Raw genomic sequence first — 17,618 nt, forward strand, 5'->3', positions numbered from 1 at the left:
AACCAATGTGCAGTGATTTTGTATCTGTACACGATAAGATCGCGAGCTGTCAGTGCTGCCTAAACCGACGTGACCCTTCTTTGGAGGCCAGCGGCCAACTGAGTCATGGGCTTTTCAGCTAATACAAAATGTCAATCTTATGTTTCAAGCTCTAATTTTTTGTTTGTGGGCACATCTAAAGATGGCGCTGTAATGAGAATTATAATAATGATAATTGAGTCGAAATAATATCTGGCAACATTATTTTACTATTATTTATTTTTAATACTGGTAATTATTAAAACTCCGGCAATGGTACGTTTCTTTACAGTCAAAATATTACGTCAAATTCAACTGCTATAATAGTTATTAAATATTTTAGTATCTAGTCATTCACGAAAATTTAATGAAATAAAACATTACATATATATTTATATTACTAATACTGACATCAATATTTTTTATTTTTTTTATTTATTTTATTATTGTTAAGGAAACATACAGAGCAGATGGATGCATTAAAGTTAAATACATAAGTAGTACTTTTTCCAATAAAGTTTCCATTAATATTTAAAGACATTTTAGTTTTAAAAATCCACAATACACACTAAAAACTTAACACACACAAAAACATGGTTACACAGAGCAATTATACTACAAAATTAACAGAAAAATTACAAAGGTCACAGAGACTATGCAAAATTTAAGATACTACAAGGCTCAATATAATAATCCTTATAAACCTATTCACAAAAGGTATTCATTAGGTATTTTTTAAATATACACATTTTAGTATGGAATGGATCAAGTTTGGAGAAGTTTTTATTAAAAGATGTACATGCACGTGATATAAAAGCATTATCAGCATACTTGGTTCGAGTTGAAGGTACATGGAATAACTTAGGCTTTCGACAAGTTACCCTAGGGCATAAAATAGGTACTTTAGAAAGCAAGTTTGGGGAGTCAATTTTATTATTAAGTAATTTGTACATAAACATTTGATCAAGATAATTGCGCCTATTTTTAAGTGATAAAAGTGAAATGGAGTTATCGGATTTGAGTTTGTTAGTATTAATTCTATAAAATAGGTGTTTAAGAAAAGTTTCTTGTATTTTTTCTAGTTTTCCCACATATACAGCGTACTGCGGGTTCCAAATAGTCGACGCATATTCAAGGAGAGGACGAACAAGACTGTAGGGGCCGATGCGAGGTACCCGTCGACTCCAATCAGTAAAGTCAGTGAGGAGTTTAGTTCACAAAATATATTAAATAAGTATTACAGAAAGATGGACTGTAATGGTTCAGTTGTAAGTGACGACTGATCTAACTATGTAAGATCTAGGTTAAGTAAACTGCTGCGTAAGACAACATAACTCTAGGTATGTGAAAAGGCTGTAGCCTGTACATGCTCCCAAGGGCACAAAAAAGGAAAAAAAAATTAAAGTACCTACCTTAAGTTTTAAAAATCTCTAGTAAGTAAGTGTATATAAGTTAAGTTATTATATTACCTAGCTAATTACAAAATTAACAGTAAAACTCTGAACCATATCAGTTTACAAAGCAAAAAATTAAGTAAAATAATCAAAACTAAAAATCAAAATTAAATCCTTTTGAGTTCGCTTGCTTCTGCGACTCAATAGGAATAGCTCTCTGGTGCATAATCTCCTGTAACTCCATTCCTTGGTTGGAGTGAGTGTGTCGACCCGCGCCGCCGCCGGCCTCCTGCCGCAGCGCGCTCGCATCCACCACCAGCATCCGGCTGTGGCTGCTATCACCAGTAGTATTGACGACACCGCGTAGTTGCCTATCTCATGCACGGATATCGAGTTCAATGTCACCTCGTGCTGCTTCTGCTCTAGAATTCGCTCCTCAAGTTCACGATGATTCTCAGTCAAATTTAGTATTTGTAAGTTTTTATCCACATGCTTCAAATTGACGGTGACCAGGTTGTTAGTAGAGTCTATAGTAGGAACTTGTATCCCGGTATCTACATCCACTCTATTGTTTCCATAGGTGTTGTATGCGTAAATAATTTCATCCTCCTTCTGCATTACGCAATCCTGTCCAATCACAATCATTCCGGTGTTATTCAATGTTGTACTGGTTTTCACCTGACCCCCGCACATTATGCGTAGTAAATATGAATCACAACAAACAAATATCCAGTGATTCGGTTTGTGCAATTTGATCCATTTTTCCGAACATGTGTCTTGAGTGTAGTTGCATTGTAAGGCATTTCCCTGACTTAACAATTTAGCTTCGCACGGAGCCGCTTTATTGTATAAGTTGTATATTGGGTGCCGCGCGTGACATAATATATTGTTATCGTCTGTTGTTATACATTGCTGCACTTCTAATTCATCCATGGCTATGTAAGTGTTTTTCACAAAATTAGTAGCGATGTAATCCATGGACCGCCTTATCGTTAGTTGACTCTGTCCAATTTTCATTGGTACCGGTATAGTGCGATATAAGACATATTCGTCATCGCTTATTAGTGGTATGTGCAGTTCAAATAGCATGTAGTTTGTTATTCTCGTTTTGACGTAGATCAACTTGTAAAGGTTGTTTATGTCTTTCCGTAGGTCTTTGACCGGAAAGGAGAGTCTTTTCTGTAATGTGGATGAAATATGACTCAGTTGATCAATCAGCTGACTGGGTGTAAACAGTCTCATATCCAAGTGTCCTCGGAGTACGTCAGTAAGTGCGTTGGTAAGCATTTCTTGCTGTTGTTTCAAGTCTGCTATTAATAAGTTCGCCGTCAGTGATTCAGCATTTAACTCATTCATTACTGCTAGTTGAAGTAATCGGTTTTCAATCTTTGAAAAATCCGATTCAGTTTCATTTATGTATTTATTGATGGTTTGGAATTGGCTGTTGATAAACTTCTCATGGCTCTTGATAAGTGAATTCTCCGCTTCAATTATAAGTGTTTGATTCCTCATCAATTCTACTTGGTAGTCATCGTTCATTTGCAGCTTTTGTATGTCTTCTGCGTACTTATCGGCAAAGTTTTGATCTAGTACGCCAAATAAGGTTCGTGCGAGACTTCCTACGCCGTTTATGTAGCCTCGTTTCTTTCTTGATGAGTGGTCAGTTAATAACATCATGTTGTTTTCTGATATCATTTTTATTTCATGTTGCAAATGATCTGTCACTTGACTACAGTACCCGACTTCTAATCTTCCACACTGCTTGCTTAAGTGATCGACAAACCGCTGAACCTTTTCCGTAGTTTGCCAGTAATTTGTTAAGTTGTAGTACACCAGTACAATCCATTCGTCGTGTATGACTTGAACCTTGGCTATTTCATCAAAGTACATTGGTCGATTAGCTTCAAATGGCGTAACTTGGTATTTCGCTGATGTTTGTGCATTACCCGTCGGGAATATCATAAGTATTAGCATAAGTGTTGTTATAAAGTTGCACAGTCTGCTCCTTTTGGTTCTAGGCTTCAGTTTGTTAGCAGTATCTGTCTCTTTTGATTTATGTTGATCCTTTTCAGTTGGTAAGTTATTGTCAGTTTTCATTGGCAATGGAGTCAGTTTAGTTATTGGGCGCTTGACAGTGTTATTTTGAGTCTTCAGTGTGACAACTCTAACACATCCGTCAGCTCCTGGATGAACTTCAGTTATTCTTCCCAGTGCCCATTTGCCTGGAGGTAAGCCTTTCTCCTTCACCAAGACAAGATCTCCTTTTTCTAGATCTTCTTTTCGCGTCAACCATTTACTTTTGGTCTGAAGTTGATGAAGATACTCACTGGACCATCGCTTCCAAAAATGCTGATGCATCAGTTCTACATACTTCCATCTATTCCTTAGATCCAAATGTTTTCCATCGGTAAGTTCTTCCTGTGGCAATGACATTATTGGACCACCAGTGAGAAAGTGGCCTGGAGTAAGGTATTCCAGGTCTTCCGGATCTTCGGTTATGGGGCAAAGAGGCCTACTGTTCATACACGCCTCAATCTGGTGTAACAAGGTCGTGAATTCCTCATAAGTCAATTTCTGCTCCCCGAGAACTCTTTTCAGGTGAAACTTCATCGACTTCACTGCCGCTTCCCATAGTCCGCCTGCACTTGGCCATAATGGCGCATTAAAGTGCCAGTTAATGCCTAGTTTGTTCACTTCTTTGAAAAATTCTGGTGACATCAGTGTTTCAAACTGTTGAAATTCTCTTTGTAATTCTTTTGCTGCACCGACAAAATTTTTCCCGTTGTCTGAAAACATCGATTTCACCACTCCTCTTCTTGCGCATAGTCTCTTCAAGGCCATAATAAATGACTGTGTTGTTAAATCAGACACCAGTTCTATGTGCACCGCTTTAGTAGACATGCAAATAAATATCGCTATATATCCTTTGCATGTTCTGACCCCTCGTCCCTTGTTAATTTTAACATCGACGTGTCCTGTGAAGTCGACACCAGTGTTCGTAAACGGGCGCGACGGGGTTATTCGTTCAGTAGGTAAATTTCCCATTATTTGGTCAGTCTTCGAAGCCGCGTATCGCCGGCACTTCATGCACAATCGAATTATTTTCTTGACAGCTCTATTTCCTCCAACAATCCAATAGCGTTGTCGCGTCTGTGCCAATGTTAAGCGTGCCCCTCCATGAAGAGTCAGTTCATGAGCTTGCTGTATAACTAGCTCGGTTAATCTCCCGCCATGTGGCAATATCATGGGATGTTTAGTTTCGCTAGGTAAGGCGGAAAACTGCAATCTTCCACCCACTCTCAGTACACCATTTTTATCCAAAAATGGGGATAAGTTTAATAATTTACTCTTGGAGTGCACCAATCCAGTTTTCAAGATCATCTCGATATCTTCTGCGAACGCGTCTCGCTGTACAGCTCTGATAATTACTTCAGTTGCGTAGTTCAGTTCCGATATAGATAAGTATTTATTGTAAGAGTCATTAGTTAATTGCTTCTCCCAACGTAATAAATAAGCAATTACTCGTGTTACATATTCGAGCCGACTATTGTTGTTTAGCAACGTCATCACTATGCACTCGCCGGCGCTTGTAGCTGCGGTGTCTGCACCTTTTGTCACAGTGCAAGTTTGTCGTAGGTCATGATCAGTTGAGTATGATTCATCGGTCTTTAAGTTGTCTGGACTCCATTTTTTCAGCCACTGTGGACCATTCCACCAGATTTTTTCTTCAACTAGCTGTTTCGGTGATAAACCGCGAGTTGCACAGTCAGCAGGGTTTTCTTTAGTATTCACATAACTCCACTTTGATGCCGGTACTAAGTTAGTTATCAGTATGCTTCGGTTAGCAACATATCTATCCCATCTTGTTTTATCTCCCTGAAGCCACGCTAAGACCACTTGTGAGTCAGTCCAGCAGTAGGTTTCCAGTTGAAGGTCAGTTAATGCCATCTGACATTTGTTCATCAGTTTAGCCAGTAATTGCGCACCACAAAGCTCTAATCTCGGTAATGTAGTTTTCTTTTTCGTAGGCGCAACTTTAGTTTTTGCTGTCATTAGTGTAATAACGACTTCTCCGGTATCATTCGTCGCTTTACTGTATATGACGCAGGCGAACGCCTTTTCGCTTGCGTCGCAAAATCCATGCAACTCGGTCACATTGTTATAACAGCTGATCCACCTCGGTATTGTTACATCATTTATGTTTATTATTTCGCTTCTTATCAGTTCCCACTCTTTCGACGAGCTTTCGGAAACGTTTTCATCCCAGTTCAGTCTATCTAACCAAAGTTTTTGGAAGATTAGTTTTGCTTTGACGGTCATAGGTGATAACCATCCTAGCGGATCGTAGATTTTGCTGATGTTTGACAGTAGTACTCGTTTAGTGAGCCTTGACTTTTGCTGAGGTAATTGCCAATTGAAAACAAATACATCTTCCGTAGTATTCCAGCTGAGTCCCAAGGTTTTCATTGACTCGTCTTGTTTAAAATCGATCGTATTTTGTTGACGTTTATAATTGTCAGGTAAGCCTTCCAGGATCGATGCTTCGTTAGTTGCCCACTTTTTCAGTACAAAACCACCTTTCAGTAATAGGTTATAGAGCTCATTTTGTAGAATTTTTGCTTCTTCAATAGTATTTCGCCCAGATATGACGTCATCCATGTAAAATTCTGACATTACGGCTTTTCTTGCTTGAGGGTAAGCGTCTCCCTCGTCGATGGCCAGTTGTTTTAGCGTACGCATAGCCAAATATGGGGCAGATTTACTCCCATAAGATACAGTGCAGAGTTGCATTTCTCTCAGCTCATCAGTAGGTGTAAACCTCCAAACAATCTTTTGTAACTGCTGCTGATCTTCATGTATAAGTATGCCTCGATACATCTTCTCGATATCGGCGATAACAGCGTATCGGTAACTTCTCCATTTGATTATTAGAGTCAGTATGTCGTTTTGCAAGTTAGGCCCCTTTTCCATGAGGTCATTCAAACTGTACTTGCTGCTAGTTTTCATAGACGCATTGAATACAACTCGTAGTTTTGTTGACGTTGACGATTCCTTTATTACACCGTGGTGAGGTAGGTAAACTTGCAGTGTCATAGTATTCGGTTGATTGACCGCCGGTTTCATGTGACCCAGTTCAATGTATTCTTCGATGAATTGTTTGTACCGACTTGCCAATTTATCGCACCTTGCCATTCGTTTCTCTAGCTGGTGAAATTGACAGATAGCCTGAGGTTTTGAGCTTCCCAGTTTGGAGGCTATATCTTCCTTGAGAGGCATCTTAACGATGTACCTGCCATCTTCTTGCCGTTCAGTTGTTTCCGCGTAATACTTTTCACAGTACGCTTCAGAATCTGTGAGCTCGGTGTCCTTTGTTATTTCCTCTGATTCCCAGAATCTAGTTAACTCCTCTATCTCATTGAGGGTTACAAAGCACTTGAATGTTTTGGTGTTTCCGCATAGAATCCAGCCCAACTTGGTCTGCTGCGCGACGGGAGAGTTTGAATCCTGCTTCAGCACTCCCTCCAGTATAATCTCGGAGTAAATATCCGCTCCGAGCAATAGATCAATTGGGCCAGGAGTGAAGTAATCGGGGTCAGCCAGTTTAATATTGTCTAGGTGCGTCCAGTTTGACGTGGTTAGTTTAGTATTGGGTAAGTTATTAATCAGTTTGTTCATTATGAGCACCTTTATAATAAATTTATAATCTGAATGTATTGATTTACACTCCAGTGTCAGTAAGCCTTTGCTGCTGCCCATTGCTGATCCAACTCCTGATACGACTGCGTTTCCCTTTTGCCTCGCCAGTCTGAGTCGCTGCGCCGCGTTCTCAGTGATCAGTGACACTTGAGATCCCTGATCCAGTAAAGCTCGTAATACTATATAGTTCCCATCAGTATTTTTAACCATAATTTTCACGGTGGTAAGTAAAACTTCTTCTTCCTCTTTTTTAACAAGGTTAGTATTTTTCTGGGGTGACCACGAAGGGGTTGATGTTGATTGTCCTTTGAAGTTAGTTTCGTGCAAAAATGTGTGGTGCGATTTGTTACACACTTTGCATTTTTTATTAGAATCGCATTGTTTACCGTAATGGTCGAATAAACAATTTCTGCACACTCGTAATTTCGTGACAGTTGCAATTCTGTTAGGCACGTTCGTGCTTAAGAATGTTGGACAATTCATGAGGACGTGATCTTTCTTGCATAGTGGACAGTTTTTCATAGAAACATGGAATGATTTGCTGCCTTTTTCCGCGTTCTTGAAGTTCGGCGCCTTGACCTCGTTATTCTTGTAATAACTTTTCACCGCTGGGTGATTAGTTTTGACGGTTTCTAAGGCCATGAATTTGGATTCTAGAAAGTTTAGTAACTCCTTTAGCACTGGAAACTCTCTCGGTTTTTGTAAGCCTTGCACGTAGTCATTGTAAGTGGCTGCATCCAGCTTCTGTGACAAGAGGTGAACCACTATCGGGTCCCAAGTCGAAGTATCCAATCCAATGTTCTTTAGCGCGTTCAAGGCTTCTAATGTCGTATCATGCATCCTCTTTATTTGATACGCATTCGGTTGCTGGACAATAGGTTGGTTTAACAGAGTATTGATGTATGATGAAAATAGCAGTCTCTTATTGTCAAACCGGTTTTGAATAATTTCCCAACAGCACTCGTAATTATCTGCTGACACAGTTAAATGCTGCACCAGTTTCTCAGCTTCACCCCTAAGTTTTGTCTTCAAATGCTGCATTTTCTGTGTTTTACTGATAAGGGGGTTGTTATGAATCGTTTCCATGAAGATATCTTTAAATGAAACCCACTGAGCGTACTCGCCAGAGAATTCCGGGATTTCTACTCTCGGCGTAGACTTCTCGTAGTGTAAGTTGGCCCACATCTTCTTGTTGATGACCTTGCGTAATTCTTCATAGAGATTCTCTAACCTGTTATACTCCTGCTCATATAATTCGTTAGATCCGTTGAGCCAGTTGTCCAATTCCCAATGAATTTTGTCAATAGCATTCCATTTAGTCTTGAGAATATTTAACCGATCTTCCAGGTCCCATTTTTCCTCGATGGTGTCGATGTTGACCTTGGTAGCGGCACGTTGAAAAGCTTTGAAATTACCTTGTTGTTGTTGTAACAAGACGCTCTTCCTGTCAGTTAAATCAGTATTTATCCCTCCAAATATGTCTTGCACTACGCCGAACGTCCCGGCTGACTCTCCTCTCTCTTCCTTAGACGTTCCAGCAGTCGGTTGTGGTTGAATCTTCATTAGTTCAGCTACCCACTGCGCTTGTAAAGCCACCATCTGACTTTTAGCTCTAAGATATTTCTCCTGAGCTTTCACAAACACGTTGCTAGTAAAATAAGATAAGTTTTTCTCCTCACCCGCGTTCAGTAACTTGTCAGTTTCTGCAAATTGTTGCCAGTGCGTATCGAGAGCTTCGATTCTCTTCTTAAGATACTCCAGTGTTTTTCTTTCAGGAGCGTCCTTGCCGAAATTAACACATATCCTTTTGATGCTATCAAAGCAGTCCTCTTGACGCTTGATCAGTGCTTCGGTATTCATTGTGTTGAATGTCGAAGTTAGTTTTCTTGGTAAGTAGTTAGTTTTCTTGATAAGTAGTTAGTTTTCTTGATAAGTAGTTCGTTTTCTTGATAAGTAGTTAGTTTTCTTGATAAGTAGTTAGTTTTGCTGGTAAGTAGTTAGTTTTGCTGGTTGGTCGTCTACACGATTTGTTTTCGTGTCAGTTAAGATTAGCTGGTACAAACACGTTCAGGTATGTGCGATTTTCCTTGTCTCAATACTCTCGGGGAGGTCCGCTGGTGGAAGGCCGAGAATACCGATTCGCTACCGTCACAGATGCACTTCACTAATCACTTAGGTTCGAAGGACCATAAACATGTAGGGGCCGATGCGAGGTACCCGTCGACTCCAATCAGTAAAGTCAGTGAGGAGTTTAGTTCACAAAATATATTAAATAAGTATTACAGAAAGATGGACTGTAATGGTTCAGTTGTAAGTGACGACTGATCTAACTATGTAAGATCTAGGTTAAGTAAACTGCTGCGTAAGACAACATAACTCTAGGTATGTGAAAAGGCTGTAGCCTGTACAAAGACTATTGTAAAGAAGCAGCATGGTATCCGCTTTTTCGAATTCCTTACCAGTTCTTAATATAAATCCAAGCATTCGGAATGCTTTGTTAGTAATATAAGCTATATGTGAATCAAATCTTAGTTTGCTATCAAGGAGAACACCTAAATCTTTTACTTCATAGACTCTAAGAAGGACCTCATTATTAAGTTTATAATTGTAATTTATATGAGTCTTCTTTCTTGTGAAAGATATTATGGCACACTTCTGCGCGTTTAACCCTAGCTTATTATCTGTGCAGTAGGTACAAAGACGGTTTAGGTCTTCTTGTAGCGATATACAATCATCTACAGTCTTTACTATTTTAAATATTTTAAAAAATATAGAATTTGCATACTACAAAATATTTCAGTGTGTATATGTCATTCACGCAATGTGTGCATAATACGGAACGTTATTTGTTATTACGGCCGCCATAATACAAATAACTTTTTCGGATTTTTGTGATTTTATCGACAACTTCAGTTTTTTGTGGACTCTGATTTGCCTCCTCACCTTCTGACCTTTGCGAGTACTATAATTGATCTTGATTTGTTTTTTGATTTGGATTTTGTACAATGGCGTCGAAACATAAGTGTTTTATTCCTGGTTGTGACCAGAATGAAAAACGTAAGTACCTATATTCACTAATTAATGTTCCGACTTTGGACGAGTGTTGTGTCTACCGTCGTAAAATTAAGTTTGATGTAATCTAGCTGAAGGATTGGTGCTTAGTGGCGGCTTATCAAGCTATGTACAACTCGGTTGCCAAAAGAATGGACCTGATACCGTATTCATAGCAACTCGGTGATACCGTAATGGATCGCGTTCGTAGTTCATCGACGCTCAAGCGAAACCAAGAGTAGAAACCAGTATCCCGCGCGGCATTAAACTATGAACTCCATATCATTGGTACAGGCCAGGATTTGAACCCACAGCCTCTCGATTGAGAGGACGAGGCCGTATCCATTACGCCACCACGGCTCTCCGTCATGCTGGTTAAATATAAATGTTTTTATTGCAGGTGAAACCACCAGTACCTTACATAGGTTCCCCAATCCTGATAAGGATGCTGGAAGATTCAGAAAATGGGCCAATGCTATTGGTGGAATGTTATGTGTAGTATTATGTGGAGTATTATAAAAAAAGAAATAAATGTCGAAAACTTTATCCTGATGTATTAATTTATCCCCGTTATTTTATTCACGTAGGTATTTAATATATACAAATAGCTAGAAATAAATCAAAATACCTATGTATTACCATTAGTGCTATATATACATATATGAAATTTAGTTCCTGGGCACATCTACAGCTGGCGCTGATATCATCGTGTGACTGATAGCTCTATTCTCAGAATAATTAATGTACTCTGTGAACTGAGTCAAACGTCACTTGTGTTTATGATTTTATAACACAGAAAGCCGCCATAGATATTTGTATGAAGATTTGAGGGAAAAAAATTGCCCAAGTTTGGGATTAATTTACACAAAATAAGTGTGTGTTTATTAAAAAACAAGGTATTTAGCGCCTAGTCCAAGCCTTTAACTTTATAATATGATAAAAATCATATGAAAATTCTTAATAATTACGACACAGTTGTTACAATACGGGAGTGTGATTTTCTGGTTTTTTGTCATATTCTGAATTTTATTTACAGTTATCCATAATCATTTACTTGAATTCGAATCATTCAGCACCTAGCTAGACTCTTCGGCTACCTGTGTGATTTTTTTCAAGGCTGTAGAGCACCATTTACTACATAATTCTATGACAATGCCAACCCTCGATTCCCTATTGCCGACCCTTAAGTTAAGTCTTGTCTTTAACTGTGTGACTACTTTGTTTTTGGTATATATTTTTTCTGTAATTAATTGAGTTATTTGGGTTGAAAATGTGTTGGGAATAAGTACATGACTATAGAACTTACAATAAAATATATTTTCGCATTGAAAGATAATGGTGGCTTGAGGCGGCTATAACATCCCATAGCGAATAAAGATCAACTATTATCTCGCTCTACAAACGTATAAAATATATATTCAGTTTTAGTGATAACAAAATATTATGTACACTAATGTAGTTGATCGCTGACTGAGTTGACTGTGACTGTTTGCACTGCCGGCTGCGATACTCGCTCAGCCATCAGATTCTGATATAATTATCATAGCACGTGACTGTACGCTTGACCTGTAATTGCTTGCGTCACTCGTACCGCGTTGACCAGCGACAAAACCACACACTCGCTTTCCACAGCTCGCCAAAGTCACCACTCGCGTCCAGCGTAACTCGCTCCTCGTTCATCGCCGGCGGTGGACAACTGCCCTCAGAACTTTGTCTAAGCAATGCATCCCTCAAGGGTGCGCCACCGGGCACTGTCGACAATGCGCTTAGAACGGACTTTATCACAATTTGTTCTAATTCTAATTCCCCTGGCGTTTCGTGCAATATACAGGGTGTTGTTAGTTATTATTTATTGCGCAATATTACGAGGCGCGAGCGGTACTTAGGTTGTGTTATTGCAAATTATGTGCATATGTTAATTCGGGAACACTAGTGAGAATAGTTTGGAATAATAAGTCTATTAGGGGCCCTCGGTTTTGTAGGTGGCAATTTGGAGCGTGTTTTTTTTAAGTGCCTAATAGCACTGGGCCATTTTACTGACCCGACAGTGTAGCTGTTAACAATGCTAGCTGTTGTACAGAGTGTTCAAGATTTGACTCATTTTTGACGGATTTTTAAAAAAACCTATGCGGGCTTAAAGAAAGTATGTACTTAGTTATTTAACTCTACGGATGCAGCATTGGTAACGAGAATACGATAAAGCTCAGAGGCTCTACGCTGCTCTATCACTGCAATTAGTCCCAACAGGTCATCTTCCAGGCAGTGACAATATCCGCTTCGTCATTAGCCATTCACAATGCGGGCTTCGTCAGCGGTTCTCTTATTTAGAAATTTTAATATGTGTCCTGATTTTTTTATCAATGTTCAAAAATGATTTTATTAATATGACGCAAAATCCATAATTCCAAATCGATAACAACGCATTGAGTGTTGCCGAGATTTATTTCTAAATATATTGGTACACACTCCAAACTCCGGACGCAGAAGTTAGCGTTTTTGATATTCGAAATCCATTAGATATAAATCTGATAACTAACAAGGAATACGAACTTAATCAAAAACTCATTCCGTCATCCGTCACTGGAGCATAGAAATAGCAATAATTGTTTCTATCAGATTCAAAGTGATCGAGATAATCATAGAAATGAGACAATGAGGCAGCCTGCCACGTAGTTTTGATTGCGGCACCTGACCGCCCCCGCCAGAGTCTACTCACTATCTGTGTTGGCGCAATGCAGCCCTTTGCATCATCCGTGTGAATATTTCAACTGTTTGAAATACGGCGGAACAGTCCGAACTGATCTTGTGTTAATATGATTACTTAATGTCGGTGTTTTTGGTGTCTGTTTATACAGGGTGTTTGCAAAAAGGGTATACTAAGCCGAAACCTACATGTGCAGCATGGTATATCTAAGCCTGTAAATGAAATCAGGTTTCGGCTTAGTATACCCTTTTTGCAACACCCTGTATAGGAAGAGAAGGTGTTATAAATATGAAAGCTTGTACGCACAATATAGTAGAGAAAATTTATAATAACAATTTATAATAAGTTTCCAATGTATTAAATTGATAAAAAGCAAGCTAGGAGTAGACTTTTTAGGGCAAACATAATTGAAACTGAGCAACACACACTTGTTGCACCAATCAGACAGCAGATCTGTCTAGCAAATCTTCTCACCATGGTGAGATACGCTATTTATGCGCCCACGAAATCTGCTAAAGTTCATAAAATATCGGCAAGTATGTCATTTGCTCGTGTTTAAATCCAATGCTCAGACTTTGGCCCTGTTCTTATATTTTTCGCTGAACAGTTAAAATAAGAGCATTTTAATTTTATTGTAATATTAGAAATGTACCTTCGTATGTTTTCTGTGACAAGAGTTTTTGCTAAAGGATAATAGATATATTACAACTTATATAATACAGAGAGTTGCCAAAGTGAATCGAAAGGTAGTGACTTAGGGGTTGATTCTATTAAAATATTGTTCTTGCCTTACTTGACTTAGTATCCTTTGTCCCCTGGATGGGGCAGAGGGCGTCCACAGTGACTCTCCATCGCAAGCTGTCTTGAGGTTCGCGTTTGATTTCACTCCAAGACTTCCCGATCTTTTTCGCTTCGTCCACTACCGTGCGTCGCTAGGTCTGCTTGGGACGGCCACGCTTTCTCTTTCCTTGCAGATTCCAATCCATCGCCTGTTTGGGTATGTGGTCAGAATTTCTTCGGAGGGTGTGGCCAATCCAGTTCCACTTGCGTCGCTTGATCTGCTGGTCGATCAGGGTATCGTGGCACCGTTCTCTCAGTTGGTCATTGGAGATTTTATTGGGCCAGTATATTCGGAGTATGCGTCGAAGGCATCGGTTCACGAAGCTGGTGTGAGATGGCTTTGGTTACCTTCCACGTTTCGATTTTCAACTTTTGTGATTGCCATATTGCTCGCAATTGCGCGAAAGTAGCTCGGGCTTTGGCAATCCGCGAAATGTCGTCCTCTTCTGTACCTCCTGTTTCTGAGACAACGCTGCCGAGGTAGGTAAATTTGTGAACGCGTTCCACTGTCTCACCACCGATCTGCAGCGGGTCATATTCTGCACACCTGTTCGCACCTCTTGGGTCTTCCGGATGTTAATTTTCAGGCCTATTTTCACCGCCTCTTGGCTGAGAGCATCGAGCTTGGCTTGCATGTCTGCATGTGTGTGGCTTAGCAGGCAGAGGTCGTCGGCGTAGTCTAAATCCTCTAAAACTAAAACTATTGTTCTTCGAATGTTAAAATTCGCCAAAATTTAACTTATACTACAACGCAAACAAATTTCAAAATGATGTATATCAGTTCTGATCATCGACGATCAGTTGGGAACGTTATTATAACGGGAGGCTGACAATACGCCGCTAGCCTCACTCAGGGGCGTGACAAATTTGGCATGTGTGATGTGCCTTTGACACTCGCCCCATGCGGAGGCTTTTTCCGAATTCCACACCTAGTTTTTAAGTCGGACAGGCAAAAATAGAGAGACTTTTTGACACTTTTTGTCAGTTACGCCACTTTTGTGATGGACACTTAGGGCCAAATTCACCGAAGCAATTAAACGTCGTTACGAGTAGAAGGATCGAAAACGCAGTTTATGCTCTAAACGAGCTTATACGCTCATTTTGATTTTCACCGACCAATATTAACCAAGATTAGAGCAAAACGCAGTTATACGAAATCGGCAATCGTGATTAATGAAATCGTAGTTTAATAAAACTTAGATTTCTATGCAACCCGTGAATTTGGCCCTTAGAATGGTCAGTAAGTGAAATGAATGACTGATGTGTTAGAAGTGTGTTAGTCAATGGTATATATTTTTTGTGTAGACAAAATGTTTCGTTACGTGTATAGCGTGATAGCGTGAGGATGATTTTAATACTCTGGAAAATGTTGTGGAATCTTCTTTAGAGTTCTAGAACTTTTTTAAAGCTTGTAATCTTCAAAATTGCTTCAGATTTACTTTTATTTTATTATGACTTATAACGTTATAGGATGCACAAAATTCATATTCTTTACACAAAACAAACAAGTAGTAGTAAATAATAAAGATTTAAGAGGCATTTACAGTCAAAAGATAGCGGCAAAACGAAATAGAATGCGGAGAAAGGCAAAATAAACCAAAGTCATACCGGTATATAGATTATATTGTCTGGCCTTGACAGGTTTATTTTATTTTCCCCATAAAGAGAGGGGGAATTATGTCACTACAGGAAAAAAGATATACAATACAGTAACGATACTGTGCTATGCCTACAATAAGAGGTGGATTTTCACCAAACGTCATACGACTTTCAGTTCAGTTAGTATAAAATGTTTAAATTTTGATTTAAATATTTAAACACGTTTAGCGTTTGGTAAAAGTGCCCCAGAGTTTAATTACTGTGATTTTGATATATGATGTAGGCGCCAAATAAACTATTTATTTAACATAATTATAAATTAAATAAAGAGTTTTTTTCATTACAACAACAACGCAGGCTAAAAATAATTAAAGTTAACATTAACGTTATTCTCGAAATAACTGACGTATAATGATTTCATCAATTAAAGTTTCCTGTATTTTGTAGCCGAATCCGTTTTGTTTACGTGTTAAATACTTTAACTCTGCAATTTATATGTTTATTCTGGCCCTAGCGGTAAGACAAATGAGAGCTGTCGAGAGCATAAAGAGTATCTCGACACAACAAAGGTTATATTGTTAGCGGAATTTGTTCAGAATTTTCGATAAAAGTGAGTAGTACATAAATGAATACGTAATTGATGTTCTGATCTGTATGAAATATGAAAGCTGGATGGAGATAAGCAGCGTACGGTGCCTGTGTAAAATAAATAAAATGTAGAGGTAAATGCATGCGTATATAAATTCATATGATATAACGTTTGTATGTACACGAGTATGTCATCATGGTATAAGCCCTTCTTTGTAATAATTCATAGTTTTATAGTAAAAAATATATTTTTACTCTAGATTTTGCAAGCCTTCAAGCGCCCACTATTTTATTCTGTATGCAGTGAGGCCCTCTTGTGGTCCCTCATTCAGCCAGTTTTTAAAGCCTTCTATTTATCTTTAATCCAATGAGTGTAAAAATATCAACACAATGCTTGCAATGTAGCTACATACAACGTAGCATGTACAGTGTACACAACATAACGTTGATTATGTTTTTCACTGTAGATTAAAAATATAGGAACAAGATGGAGTATCAGTGCAAAAAAAAAACCTCTCGATAAATAACACCACACGAACAATAAAGAGCTCTTATATTGAATTTATTTGGTTAGAGTGACTTTATTCATCAGTGCAATGGTTGTCATTAGGTTGAACTTGAAACTGTTTGACAGTTTTATGCTTTGTTTATGTGTCACATCATCATCTAGTTCATACATTGTAAATCTAAGTTTTCCACCATAATCATAACTCATGTTTGCGCACTCGTCATGCCGTCACAACTTTAACAAAGCAAACAGCTCAGAGTCATGAACTCCAAAACTATAAGTAGCTAATCTCCCGCGAGCCTGCTGCAGGAGGGTTTCTCTATACTGACGAAAAACGAACGAACGAGAGCTGTCGTGCAATCGGCACGTTTAACACAACGAGATAGAGTCGTGGCTCGCGCGGCAGCGCTCCGAAACTTCGTTTGCCGTCATATACAGGGTGTTGCAAAAAGGGTATACTAAGTCAAAACCTACATGTACATTATCACACCCATTATCATTTTCCATAGAATGTTGGCTCATGACTTTTTACTATGGAGAATGACTTTAGTTTTCGCGAATTTTGAAAATCTGATTTCATTTTCGGGCTTAGATATACCATGCTACATATGTAGGTTTCGGCTTAGTATACCCTTTTTGCAACACCCTGTAGAGTGACCCCCCTGGTCCTGGCTGGAGGAGCGTGCCTCGGGGAGGCTTCGACGGATCATCATGAGCTGAACTACCCGCAACGTGCCGCGACTCAACTGGCAGAAGTCAAAAGGCTGTGACTTTCATTGTGCCCGAAGTTTCCGGATTAGAGACCGCTCGGGAACTAACTGAAGGGTGAAAAGTACACAAGCGGCAACCATAGTGACGGGTGGTATGTGATAGGAGAAGGGGAGACAGGTTTGTCACACCGAATTTAAAATCTCAACCCCTTAAACATAGAAAAGTTATAGGACGTTTTAGCTATTTAACTGTCCCTCTCTGTCTAAGTACAAGGCAAAACAGTTCAATAACTAAAACGTCCTATAACTTTTCTATGAATAAGGGGGATACAGTTTTTACAGTGGAATCGAATTATGGTGTGGTTATGGTGGTCACTCAGGTGGTCATTTTGAAGAATTTAAAAATAACCTAACCAACGGGTTTTCAACCTCAGATATTCAAAACTAAAAGAAGCATAGTTTTTAAACGGCTAAGCCGATTTTGATAAAATATGGCTAAGAACATTCAG

The 17,618-nt window shown here is 39.0% G+C and overlaps 1 protein-coding gene and 1 long non-coding RNA gene across 2 annotated transcripts; one reads left to right on the forward strand and one right to left on the reverse strand.

The window, feature by feature from the left end:
* Positions 1-1,547: 1,547 nt before the first annotated feature.
* Positions 1,548-9,521, reverse strand: LOC125488803. Its single transcript, XM_048622288.1, has 2 exons — positions 6,387-9,521; positions 1,548-5,846 (listed from the first exon to the last, which is right to left on the reverse strand). Exons 1-2 carry the CDS (start codon positions 8,967-8,969, stop codon positions 1,548-1,550), a joined length of 6,882 nt encoding a protein of 2,293 aa, XP_048478245.1. The 5' UTR covers positions 8,970-9,521.
* A 587-nt stretch (positions 9,522-10,108) lies between these two features.
* Positions 10,109-10,665, forward strand: LOC119691436. Its single transcript, XR_007266479.1, has 2 exons — positions 10,109-10,166; positions 10,561-10,665. It is a non-coding gene; the product is annotated as an uncharacterized LOC119691436 (long non-coding RNA).
* The last annotated feature ends 6,953 nt before the right edge of the window (positions 10,666-17,618 follow it).

Source organism: Plutella xylostella, chromosome 7, assembly GCF_932276165.1.
Source record: "Plutella xylostella chromosome 7, ilPluXylo3.1, whole genome shotgun sequence".
Lineage (NCBI taxonomy): Eukaryota > Metazoa > Arthropoda > Insecta > Lepidoptera > Plutellidae > Plutella > Plutella xylostella.